Raw genomic sequence first — 14,034 nt, forward strand, 5'->3', positions numbered from 1 at the left:
ATAAAATTTACCTCACCTTCTCTTTTACTTTAAAGGCAAAAATCTTCCTGAAAGAACCCTAGGAGATGGAATGGAAAAGAAACCCCTGGAAACCATTGACAATAAGTTACACCTCCTCAAAAACCTTACCCAACACTCCAAAGAAATCACATTTAAACAGATGCTGTTGTCAATGAAGCCGGTTGAACCAGGAGCGGAAGTGGTTAATCTTGTGCCAAAGTACCTACTTCAAGACAAAAAGGTGTCCAATATTGTTGTTTTGAAACCGAAAGAGCCAAAGTTCATCCCTTATGAGCCCTACAAGGGTGCAGTCCAACGTATTAGACCTCAGAAAACTAAGAAAAAAATGCATGTTGTAAAGACACATGCTGTTCCAGAAGTTGCAGTTGAAACTAAAAAATCCAAAAATAATGTGGAAATTCAAGAACTGGTAAGTTCTTGAATTTTGATTGTATTGGTTAGTTCTTCCCTCACATTTTTGGTGTCTGAAGGCATGCACAAAACTGATGATGATAAAACAAGTTTTGTAGTTAACTATTTAGACTTTTTGTGATTTCTTCCTTGGTCTAATATTAATCTATGCAAAATAAATATTTCACATATTTGAAACTAATTAGTTCATGTACTTAAACTTCCTAGGTAAAACAAATATCTGACATAAAAGCCTCAGAACTGACAAAAATGAAAATATCCGCACTAAAAGAAGATGCAGTGATGCCCAGGGAACAATGGGAAAAAGAGAAAAAGGAGTATGAGACAGACATTAAGAACTTTAAAGAAACAATAGCGCATTTGGAAAACCAGGTTAAGTTTCAAATTCAAGTCAATAATGAGCTTAAAACCCTTCTAGGTGAGATGTCTTTGAATGAATCTTGGAGGTATTTAATTTAGTTTTTGTAGTCGCCGCTGTGGGTGAAGATCTCGAAAGTCGTGTGCAGCATTTAACTGAAGACAAACTCTCTTTGGCGAGAGCGTTATTAAACTCGGCGAACCATTTAACATCACACCAAGAGCAAACTGAGTGGTTAAGCGGCCAGTGTGAGGTTTGGAGAAGCAAATTTCTTGCATCTAGGTATTACAACAACTGTGTATCTTTTAATTTTTAATTATTTTGTTTCAATCTCTGTAGTATTAATGTTTTTTATTATTAACTGTTAAACATCGCCTTATTTCAATCGAAATGAAAAAATAGATCTAAAAAATAGAAAAAATGAAAACGATAGATCAAGAGAAGTAGTTTTAACACTGTGAATTTGATGTTTCGCAAAATATAAACTAAGCACCTTGTTTTTTTTTCAAATTTACACCCATACCACTTATATTTTTAGTTTAATGGTAGAAGAGTTGGCTACTTGGAAATCGACCCTCACCAAACGAACCCACAGCTTACAAGATATAATAAAATCGATGCTTAACGAACATACTGTTTTGCGAAAACAAATGTTTGAAACATTTAAGAATTTAAACCAAATATCTGCGAATAAAAGATCAAATTTAAAATCTGGGGATCTGATGGAATTGGGAAGGACAAATCTGGATCTTTCGGTGGAGTTAAGGAGTGAATATAGTAAATCTCTGGATGCTGCTGATATGGAACATGCTTATGTTAGTAATCAAACGCCTGCTGAAAAGTTAGCGTTAAAGGTGAGTCTATACAGACTAATTGATTTGTACCTCTTTAAGGTTTGTTCATTGCTGAAATATTTGCAAAAATCTATAATTTAACAAGTTTGTTTTGCCCTTTATTTTAAGGTCCTATATCCGGCAACTTTCTGTCTTAGCAATCTTAGCAGTATGGGAATAAATGTGTTGTTATTTGCGTCCCATGTAAATACTGAGATCCTTATAATATATTATTTCTAATTTAGAGGAAAATATGTTCATCAGTAGATGTCTTGTATTTACAAACAAATAACTTTATATTGAGCGTCAAAATAACAAATTAAAACTGTTATTCTGAGGCTTAAGTTAATTACATTACATTTTCTATGTATGGACTTGACGATATCTTTAAACAATTATGAAACATCTTGTCAATGATAATATTCCGTTTCTTATTTTTTTTTTATTTAAACATAGTGAAAATTCTTTTTTTCCATGGAGTTGAGGAAGTTTTATCTTGTTAACTCATAATTGTCCAGTTTCTTCTCAAAGTGTTTTTTCTGGTTTATCCGATAAAATTCATGTTTCCATTCATAATATGTAGTTGAACATTTGTGTTTGATCTAGCAAAAAAAAGACATTCTATGAAACTGTGTTTGTTATAGAAACAAATACTGGCACAAAAAGCGCAAGGAAAAAACTGAAAAAATTTTCCAAAAGAATGAAATAAAATGAAAAACTACAAGCCTGAAACAATTTTTTTCCAATGTCTGAGGGACAACTGAAATTCAATGCCAGAAAAATATGCAAAATGACAGACTGCAAAAGCCTGGAAGAATTTTTTTAATGCAAAAAATGACGTCAATCGCCCGAGAGGCAAAAATCACACGAGGCAAAAGGAGGAGTAATAAGGAGGATTGTATTATAAAACAAGGAAATGCCAGGAAGATCAATCAATCAATCAATCAATCAATCAATCAATCAATATATGCTTTATTGTCATAAAAGTAAATTTGTTGACAAAGCTGTAAAAAAAGAAAAACATATACACAAACATGTATAAAGGTTATTTAGCATGCTATGAACCATCATCTTAAAGGCATTCTGCTTCCATGAATATGGTTTACCTATACCGGTAAAACCAACAACATCCCCATTCTTCAGAAATACTCCTCCAAGACTCTGAACCAAAACATACAAAGCTAATGTAATGTCAAGAGTATCAATATGTATAACACAAACAAATATTATTCACTCCCGAAATATACAATTTTATTAAATGTAAAACTGTAAAAAAAAATGAATCACAGAAATAAATGAGGTGAAATGATATGGTGTAAAAAATATAAAGAATATATCTAAAGTCCTGCAAGAAAAAGGTAAAAATGACTAAAATCTATCCGACAAAAATTCAGTTGTTTCATAATAGCCCTTTGCAACTAAGAGTTTTTTAACACGTTTTCTAAAAAGTTTCCAGCCACCTATACCTTTCAAATCTGCAGGAAGATGATTAAAGAGTTTTTTACCATCAAATATAAAAGTTCTTTTGATCAGTGAACTTGTAGGCATAGGCAAGGGCACATTATTAGCTCGTCGACTGCTATATTCATGCCTATTAGTTGTGTTCACATTTCTAAATTTCTTATGAATGAGGCAAACAGATTCCAATATTAATAAGGCAGGAAGGGTTAGGATTTTATGAGTGATAAATAGCTGTTTGCAAGACTCTCTCATGCTCACATTACACAGACGTCGGATCGCTCTCTTTTGCAAAACAAAAACACTATTAAATAAGTAATGTGTGCATGCACCTCAGAAACACAAACCATACCTTAAATGGGACTCAAAATCAAAATCAACCTCTCCTGCAACCACTTTAAAAGCATAACAATTTGCTGATATTTTTCTACACAATTGCGTGATATGGCCCTCAAATTTTAGTTTATTATCAATAAATAAACCTAAAAATCTATTTTCGTCTGAGTTGTGTAGAATGTGATTCTCCAAAAACACATTATTTAAATTGCATTTAAAATTCATAACACTAGTTTTTGAAATATTTAAACACAGTTTGTTGGAATCACACCATTTCTTGATTTCATCAATATCTCTGTTAACTGTGGTATTTAGATTTATCGCACTCGTGTCATGCCATAAAATTGTTGAATCATCCGCAAACTGAATGAATTTACCTGAGATCCTAAGATTGGCCATGTCATTAATATAAATGAGGAATAGAAGTGGCCCAAGAACTGAACCCTGAGGAACACCATGAGTCATAAGCTGCTCCCTTGAAAGGGCACCATCCACAGAAACACTCTGCACTCTAGTATGCAAATAAGACCCAAACCACTGAAGAGCCAGACCTCTGAATCCATACCGCTCAAGCTTCCACAGCAGTATTTCGTGACTAACACAGTCAAATGCTTTGGTCAAGTCACAAAACACTGCTGCAGCAATATCACCACCGTTCAAGCTAAAAAATAAGGCCTCAAAGAATGAAAAGATTGCATCTGATGTTCCCTTGGCACTTTGAAACCCAAATTGCTCCGATCTTATAATTTGCTTTTCAGCTAAATATGACATAAGTCGCTTTTTAACCAATTTCTCGATGATTTTTGAGAGGGTGGAAAGCAATGCTATTGGTCTGTAAGAAGAGGGTGATTCTTAAGCTCCCCCCTTAAACAAAGGCATAATTCTGGCTACTTTAAGATAATTGGGAAATTGGCCATTATTGAAAGAGTGATTAATTGCAGATACAAGTACCTCCAGTGCCGAATCAGGTAAATTGAAAAATAACCGTACATTAAGTTCATCATAGCCAGACGTATTTTTCTTCTTTATCTCCTTTAGAGTAGACTTAAGCTCAACTAGATCAGTTGGCAAAAAGAAGAAAGAATCTGGTCCAGCCCTATACTCAAAAAACTGTTCATAGTTGGAAAAACCCTGAATTTGACTTGCTATGTTACTACCTATGGTACAATAGAAGTTATTCAGCCTATCAGGTTCAATATTTACCTTTACAATATTGCCCCGTTTACCTCTTAGTTCATTTACTATCTCCCAAGCCTCCCCCTGAACATTATTTGAATTACCTAAGCGACTTTTAAAGTATCTTTGCTAAGATGAATGCCATAAAAAATTATTCCAAAATGAAAATGAAATGAAAAATTATTTCAAATACTGGAATAAAGTAAAAACGAATAATAATGCACGGAAGACATACAAATAATAATAAGCCTTTATTTCCAATAGGCAACCTGCCCAATAACAGGAAACAGTTGCAAAAAAATGAAAAATATAGTTTAAAAAAAACACAAAACAAACCTAAAAGAATAAAAAGAAAAAAAAGTAAAGTCACAATCTTAAAAGTTATTCAAGAAATTAGAGCAAATAACTATTAATATGATATAAAAACCCAATTATAAAAGTTTGGCAAGATAATCGCATATTCAACAAAATTAAATTAAATTAACTGCAATATACCTAATGATCCACTAAGATATCGACAATCACATGAACCGGAGAGAAATTTATATCGCACATGTGACAGATCCGATTAAATATAGCACATATTGTATATAGTGGCGATTTCAATAGGATGTTAGTATGAGGCCTTGGCAGAAAGAACGTTAGGGGATGTCTAGCATTAAGCCTAGGCACCATGAAACGTACACCAGAAAGAAGTACAGGGCTATCAATTAATCCATTCAGTAACCCATGCAAGAATTTTACAGAGAAGATCATTCTTCTGAGATGTAATGGATGGAGATTGAAGCGTTCCAATAGTTGCTGATGATCAAATCTTCTAACTGGATATATGCAATCCTGCCTGAAGGCCAAAAACTTAGCAAATTTACGCTGAACAGATTCAAGGAGACCAACATGATTCTGATAGAGCGGGTTCCATATAATGCAGCCAAACTCCAGTTTTGATTCACAAAGCAACTGAAAAGCAGTCTTAATATAGATTCCAAAGTAAAACTCTGAGAACTTCCTATTATGAAAGCAAGCGTTCTCAGAGCTGACTTGACTATGTTGTTGAAGTGTGGAACGAATGTAAATTCAGAGTCAAAGGTGATACCAAGATCACTAATTTGCTCTAATCTACTCAAAATAGTATCATTAATAAAGTAATCAAAATTTAAGGGTGTTTTTGATCTAGAGTAACTGACCACACTACATTTAGCCGCATTCAAGCCTAACCTGTTAACAGCGCACCATACCATCAATGTATTTAGGCAGTTCTGAAGAAAAACACAGTCCTCCAAACCATACACGTTTAAATATAGCTTCAAATCGTCGGCAAAAGCCAGCCTATGATAAGTGAGTGACTCAATCAAGTCATTTATAAAAAACTAAACAGGAGCGGACCCAGGTTCGAGCCCTGTGGCACACCCGACGTTACGTTTCGTAAAAAGTTTCGATTTAAAGCCCTCATATTCATTATATTGAGATCTACCAATCAAGTAGGAATGAAATAAATTAAATAATCTCCCTGAAAAACCATACCGAGTTAATTTATGCAGCAAAATATAGTGATCTATCCGATCAAAGGCTTTTTGGAAGTCGGTATAAATAACATCTACTTGAGTATTAACATCAAGTGATTCACAGATGTGGCTAGACAGACAGGATAAGTTAGTAACACAAGATCGCCCGCTAAAAAATCCATGCTGTCTACAGAGATGAGTTCTTTTGCGTGACTAAATAGCGACCGACAAATCGTGAATATTATTTAATTTAAAGAAACAAATTATAAATTTCGGCCTGGTAACCACTTACTTGTCACTACGTCCAGTGAAACTTTTTTTAGAAGAGATGAAAATTGAACAGGAAATAAAGAATATTAGTAATAACAACAACAGTCAATTTAATAACCTTGAAAAATATCTTACAGTAATCCATCAGAATTTACAATCTATAGGTTAATCAGTGCGAGTAATAGAGGAAATGTTAAAAAAAGAACTTAGCTGCAAAATAGTCTGTAGGAACAACTACACACTGGAAAACCGAAATTAATCTGCCAAACTACATTTGCGATTTCAAGTTCTCGAAATTTTTTCCAGAAAACAAAAAAATACTCACGGATGAAGCGCCATCTACTTTCAAAAACAGTCGAAGTCCAAAGAAAGAAAATAAGCGCATAACCTCAGTGAGGAAAGACATTTTACATTCTGCTGCTGTGAAGTACAATAAAAAAAACTTAAACTTATTGTAGGATAGATTTATAGAGCGCCAAATTATAACATTTTTCTGAACAAATTTGAACCACTGATATTGTTATTATCAGAAAAACTTATAACAGCAATTATAACAGGTGACTTTAAAATTTACTTTTTAGATAATAGTAAAAAAACCTTAATTTTATTGACACCTTAAATAAATATGTGATGAAAGAATACACTAAGGTTACAAAAGAAAGCACAAATATATAGGTAACATAATAACTAATTTTTATACCAAGTGTTTGGTGGGATAGTGCAATATCATATTTTTGATATGTAGAGTTGATGACAAAGAAATTTTTGACATGGGTAAATTATGAAATTGTTTCAAAAGTTATGCCTATATGAAATTCGTGATTTAAGATCTAAGTGGATTAGGTCATACTTATCTGGAAGGCAACAAAAAGAGCTATCTGAAAAGATCATGATATTACCATAGGATACTTTTGATTATTTACATAAACGACCTTAACGATTTCTACGAGGGTAATAATTTTGAAATCAAAAACTATTCAGATAATACCAGTTATCTTATACAACATCCCGTAACACTCCTCATTTTTAAAGCATAAGACATTATGATAGCCATTATGCTGCCAAGATGGAAAGGGGGACAATAAATGGCGACGGCCAATGGTGCACAGTGAAATGTTAAGGCGGTTTTTAGGCGATGGAAGCTCGTGAAGCCTATTCACAGGCGTAGGGTGGATGGAAATTATATTACCTACCTACCTTACACGACCTTAAACCAACTGATCTTATAAATTTATCTTTTAAAAAGGGAATTTTTCGAAATTCGTTAAAAATATCTAAAGTTATACCGGTATTTAAAAAGGGGGATCGAGTTATGCCTGACAATTACAGACCTATAGCCTTAACCTCTTGTTTTTCTAAAATTTTTGAATATGCAATGCTTGATCGGCTTATGTCTTATTTGAAAAAAATCAAATTATTTCGACAGGCCAACATGGCTTTGTGTTTGGTAGATCCACGACGTCTGCTGTTTTGGAATTTTTGTCGGGGTAATCGAGGCTCTTGAGGCGGGTGAGCGCCCTGTTATTTGTGATATTTTGTGATCTCAGCAGGGCGTTTGACTGCGTAGATCACACTGATACGGTTCAGTGAAATAAAAAGATGTTCGGCAACGCCGGAGAGATGCCGGTGGCGCTGGCGGTTAACTGTACATGCCGCGGTGACGAGGTCACTCGGATCGAGAGCCTGATGAGCGAGGGTGATGCGCTAAAAGTTATTAATTTTGGTTGTACGAATAAAAAGTTTGAGTTTGACCGGTGTGTTTTTGTAATTGTGATTCCTCTGACGACCCAGAACGAGATAAAGCTCAGCTTAAGCTGTTTCATTGGCGCCCGACGTGGGGTCTGAGGTTTACAGTTACCAATTGCTTAATAACCGGTAAGCTCTTTCCAATTTCTTGACGTGCTGTTGCTAGGCGGATCATTAAATAATTTGCTGTCAGCCGACGAAAAACACGTCTTATGGGTGTTTAGTTAATCGCATGTGGTACGTTGTCTACGTTTCGGTACAGTTCAACATGTTTGGATGTCTTCAAGGACAATAGACTATTTTACGAGCATCTACCTAGTTTTTATTAAAATAAAGGTTATTAAAATAATAGAATCCTCACGGAACTATTTTTTTTTGTGCTTTAGAATACTTTAATGAATATTCGGAGTGTTTAATATTTATCACAAAGTTGGTTTTTTGTAGAAATCTACCCTTATTCTAGATTAATGTTTAAGTTTGATAAGGTAGAGTTAGTAGTTTGGTAGTATTTTGTCGAGTAACTTCAATCGTGTAGACAGTTTTTGTTTGTTGGTGGTCTTACTTTGTAAAAAAAAAAAGGAAGCTAAAATGCCACCTAAAAGAAAAAGTAAAAATAGGAATCGAATGTCGGATTTTGTTTATGATTCGGATAATGATAATGCGGAGGGTTCGCAAACAAATAGTGTTACCGCACACGAAAACATAACTCAGTCTAATGATTTCAATATGGTGCTAAATAAATTAATGTCTGAAATGAGTATGTTAAAACAGGCTGTAACCGATCTATCTATCAAGCAAAATCAAAATAGTGGGGAGAAAAATGAGGCCGCGAGTGTAAGTTTACCGGTGGCCGGAGCGATAGTTCAAGAGGGCTTAACAATAAATAGGCAAAATGCTTGTTTGGGTGATAGATCCTATATTTTAAATTTTAAGGAATTGGGGGGTAATAATTTATATTTTTCTCCTGCGGGAAAAATGAACCCTAAAGCCTTTTTAAATAAGGTTTATAAAATTTTTGACGAGGCCGGCGTACCAGATAGACATAGATTGGGCTTGGTATTGCCGTGTTTAAAAGGCACAGCAGCTGACTGGGCAGCTATAAAAGAAAGTTGTTTTCATAATTTTCAGGATTTTGAGGTGGCGTTTTTAAACAGATTTTGGGGGGTGGACAAACAGAGAGATTTATTTTTGGAAATAAGCTACGGGAGATTTGAATCTGGCAATCGCGCGGACTACTTTTCGAATCTTTTTAACCAGGCGGGTTTCTTATCGTCACCAATTCCCGAATCTAAATTAATAACGTTTTTGAGCAGGCATTTTCCGCCTGACGTTCAGCGGGGTATTGTAACCAGGGGGCTGAGGACGTTCGATGAGGTCGATGAGTATCTGCGAGACATCGACGCAACATACGCTTACCCAACAGAGGGTAACGCTGTTAATGTTAATAGACGAAGTGTGCAGACTCGCGGGGATCGTGCAATGGGACCGACCCAAACTTCAGATAATAGCGGACCGGGGAATCGTGGCAACACGGGGCCAAACAATAATACTTGGCGGCGAACACAGGGTTCGAGCGCTAATGGGCAAACGTCGGAGCCGGTCGACAGAAATGATGCGCGGGTCGATAGGCAAAATATGAGAGCTATGGAAATGACGCGTTTTAACGAAGATTTCGATTTTTTCAGCGAGTCGGAAAGCGAGAATGAGGGTGAATTTGAGGCCTGTAAACCATCAATTAAATCGCCGGTTATCAAGGCTGTGGTCGGAGAAAAAGGCGTTGAAGTTTTAATAGACAGTGGCAGCGAAATTACTGCTATCTCTGAGGATTTTTTTAAATCCATTGCGAATGAGTCTAGAATGTCAGTTTTACCGGTTACGAATGTGGCTATTATGGTTGCGATTGGCGGAAAACAACAAAGGGATAGAACGCAAGGGCTTATTAATTTATATATCCCTGATGCGAAAGTTTACCTAGATGTTAAATGTTTGGTAGTACGGGATTGAATCGAGATATATTATTTGGGTTCGATTGGCTCTTGGAATTTAAGGCTAATATTGACTTTAATAAATCCATAATTGCTTTTTACGTAAATGAGAACGAGTATGTAGTTAAGTATAGTCAACATATGACAAGCTCTTTAGAGGAGCGTTGTCTTAATTTATGTACTAGCGCAGGGGCTGTTTCGGTGATACAGCCGGGTAATATTAGTGCTTACAAACACAAATATAATGAAAGTGATATTCGCGCGGCCGTCGATATTATTAATGCATCCGAATTAGATAAAATTCACTTCTTTGATCTTTTACGCCGCTTTGAGTCTATATTTTCAGAATGTCCGGGTCATATAAGATCTTACCAACACGAAATAATAATGACCAATGATAGTCCTTTTCATTGTGCTACCTATCCTATTCCATTTGCATATCGGGACGAAGTCAAGTCTCAGATTGACGAAATGCTTCAGTGGGGTATTATTTCAAGAGAGAAAACAAATTATATTTCGCCATTAGTGACGGTTCGAAAGAAAGACGGTAGCATACGCATATGTTTAAATGCTAGTATGTTAAACAGCCGTATGGAGCCGGATTTTATAAATCCGCCTAATCCAAATGAATTATTTTTTCATTTTAAGACAGGCATGGTAATAAGTACCATTGACCTAACATCCGCGTACTGGCAAATTAAAATTAAACCGGAGCATAGAAAATACATAGGTTTCATTTATGAAAATGACTCTTATACTTTTAAGAGACTTCCTTTTGGGTTGTCAACTTCGATGGCTAGTTTGATACGGTGTTTAAAAAATGTTTTACCATCGGATACGCGGGATTTTACAGTAATTTATGTAGACGACCTATTCGTATTTTCGGAAAATATAAGTGATCATTTCAGTCATTTGGAGCGACTTTTTACTTATTTTCAATCAGAAGGTGTTACGGTCAAACTAAGGAAGTGTCAATTTCTTAGCGAGAAGGTTAAGTTCCTTGGGCATATAATCTCGAGTAAGGGAATAGAAATGGATCCGGAACGCATACAGGCCATTAAAAACTTTCCTGCACCACGCAACATTCGGGAGCTTCGTGGATTTTTAGGGTTAATTAATTACGAGCAAAGGTTTTGCCGCAAATACTCGGATTTGACATTACCATTATTGAAACTATTAAAAAAAAATGAGAAATGGTCTTGGGAAGAGGAAGAAAAAGAAGCCTTTAAGACCATTAAGGACCGGTTTCTCAGGGCTACCTTAGTGGTACATCCTGATTTTAAAAAAAGATTTTTTGTACAATGTGATAGTTCGAATTATGCTGTGGGGGGTTGCCTTTTTCAGAAATCTTTGGAAGAAGAAAGGGAAGTTATAAGTTATACCTCTACCACTCTTAAAGGAAGTCAGATACGGTATACTACAACGGAAAAGGAATTGCTAGCATTGGTGCATTGCCTTAGGCAGTGGCGTACCCTTTTATTAGGGCAGGCATTAACGGTAATAACCGATCATAAATCGCTATGTTTCTTAATGACGTGTAAATTAAAATCGGCTAGGTTGACTAGATGGACACTTCTTATACAAGAATTTGATTTTAAAGTAGAACATTGTCCGGGGGTTGAAAATAAGGTTGCCGATATTTTATCAAGAAATCCCCCTAATAAAAGTTTATTCTTGACCCCAGAAAAATCTTCGAACCTACACATTATGCTGATAAGTTTATCAGAATCTTACGATAATTTAAAACAAAATTTAAAATCTCTGCGGGCTGATCAATTAGAGGAGGCTTGGATACGACAAAAAATTAACTTTTTAGAGCAGCTTAATAGAGATCCGCGAATTTTTTCAGAGAAAGAGTATCGAATCTTTTCATGGTTTCGAGAATATAAGGGTTTGCTTTTTAAGAGGGGAGACCATCTGAATCCGGGGTACAAATTATGTGTTCCTAAGAATCAAGTTAGAGATCTGATTTTAGCGCATCATATCGGAAACGGGCATTTCGGGCGAATGAAAACATACGCTCAAATGAAAGAAATTTTTTACTGGCCGAAAATGCAACGGCATATCGGTCAAATTGTATCTACTTGTGACCTTTGTCAAAAGGCAAAATGTTCTAAGCTAAGTAGGGGTGAATTACATACCGTCATTGTAGAGAATCCAGGTGACTTGGTATGTACTGATTTAATAGGTCCATTACCAGTGTCGCGAGGTGGGGTAACTCAACTACTGGTTTTAGTAGACGCTTTCTCAAAATTCGTTAAGTTGTATGCCTTAAAACGTGCTACTGCTAAGGCTATCATAAATAGAGTGTTACTGAACTATATACCAAAAGTTCAGAAACCAAAGTGCATTTTAAGTGATAACGGGACCCAATTCACCGGGAACTTATGGAGGAGTAAATTAGCCGAAGAAAGTATCCGGGTTAAACATACCTCCGTTTATTTTCCCGAGGGAAATATGACGGAGCGATATAATAGAGAAATTGGCCGACTACTGCGTTCTTATTGTTTTGATAAACATACTAAGTGGGCATGTCTTCTCGAATTCATTGAAGGCTGTTTAAACTCTGCGGTTAGTGAAGTTACAGGGTTTACACCGATGTTTCTGCAATTTGGAGAAACTCCGCAGCGGCCTATAGAAAAATTTATATCATTTCCACGTGAAGATAATATGGGGTTAGATTTGGAAAGTGTAGTAATACTTGTTTGCGAGAGGTTGCGCACCCGAGCTGAACGTCGCGTGGAAAAGGTTAATAAAAAATTAAATCCTACGGTTTTTCAAGTTGGTGATAAGGTGCTGGTTAGATCTCATGCCCAGTCATCTGCCGATGATCGAACCATTAAAAAATTCTTCCTGTTGTTTACCGGCCCCTTTTATGTTTTGAAGCACAACGGTTCTAACTCGTATGTCATTGGTGATTCTATGGGTAGGGAACATTCATGTCAAAATATTATTAACCTCAAGCGTTATAAAGATGTAGAAAGCTTAACCAATTAGTTTGTAATAAATATTTTCCTATTAGTTGTAAGGTTATTTGTACGTGAAATTTTGTAATCAATGTTAGTTTCTAAGTTGCTTTTGTTAAAACGTCTGATAGAATTAAATCTGTTCATATGAATTAGATTTAATTGGGGGGTCATGATACGGTTCAGTGAAATAAAAAGATGTTCGGCAACGCCGGAGAGATGCCGGTGGCGCTGGCGGTTAACTGTACATGCCGCGGTGACGAGGTCACTCGGATCGAGAGCCTGATGAGCGAGGGTGATGCGCTAAAAGTTATTAATTTTGGTTGTACGAATAAAAAGTTTGAGTTTGACCGGTGTGTTTTTGTAATTGTGATTCCTCTGACGACCCAGAACGAGATAAAGCTCAGCTTGAGCTGTTTCAACACTTTACTCTTGGATAGAATGGAGTCCTGTGGTGTAAGGGGAGTAGTGTTGAGCTGGTTTGCATCATTTTTGGCAGATCGCTGACAATATGTAGCAGTCAGGGATAGCTCCGAATCTAGTATGCGGTCTGAAAACCTTAAAGTGGATATTGGGGTCCCACAGAGATCCGTATTGGGCCCAGTGTTGTTTCTTTTATTTATTAATCTCTTGCCTCTGGCAATAACACATAGTGTCATCACCATGTATGCTGATGAGACATCTGCGCTGGTCCGAAGATAGAAACAATTGATGTATTTGCTGGAAAAGCCTTAGAGGAACTTAGCAATTGGTTTATTTTAAATCAACTTTACTTGAACAATAAAAAGACTAATGACATGGTTTTTGATGCATGTCATAGTCAAATAAATAGTTATATATATTAATTTATGTGTAACCAACGATAACGATTGTTTGGAACGCTAAAAATGAGTTAAGTTTCTTGGCCTAACATTGGATGATTCACTTCTTGGGAATCTCGGTAGTTTATGTTATGCCATTAGGAACCTTAGG

The 14,034-nt window shown here is 35.8% G+C and overlaps 1 protein-coding gene across 3 annotated transcripts in view; it reads left to right on the forward strand.

Moving 5' to 3' along the window:
- LOC126741575 (golgin-45) overlaps positions 1 to 14,034 on the forward strand; it is a 30,724-nt gene that overhangs the window by 5,271 nt on the left and 11,419 nt on the right. For all 3 annotated transcript variants that reach the window (XM_050448056.1, XM_050448059.1, XM_050448058.1), the window contains exons 2-5: positions 36 to 430; positions 640 to 850; positions 901 to 1,072; positions 1,329 to 1,644. In XM_050448056.1, the coding sequence (XP_050304013.1) occupies positions 36 to 430; positions 640 to 850; positions 901 to 1,072; positions 1,329 to 1,644 (1,094 nt within the window). The remainder of the gene's footprint in view (positions 1 to 35; positions 431 to 639; positions 851 to 900; positions 1,073 to 1,328; positions 1,645 to 14,034) is intronic.

Source organism: Anthonomus grandis, chromosome 10 (genome assembly GCF_022605725.1).
Source record: "Anthonomus grandis grandis chromosome 10, icAntGran1.3, whole genome shotgun sequence".
Classification (NCBI taxonomy): Eukaryota; Metazoa; Arthropoda; class Insecta; order Coleoptera; family Curculionidae; genus Anthonomus; species Anthonomus grandis.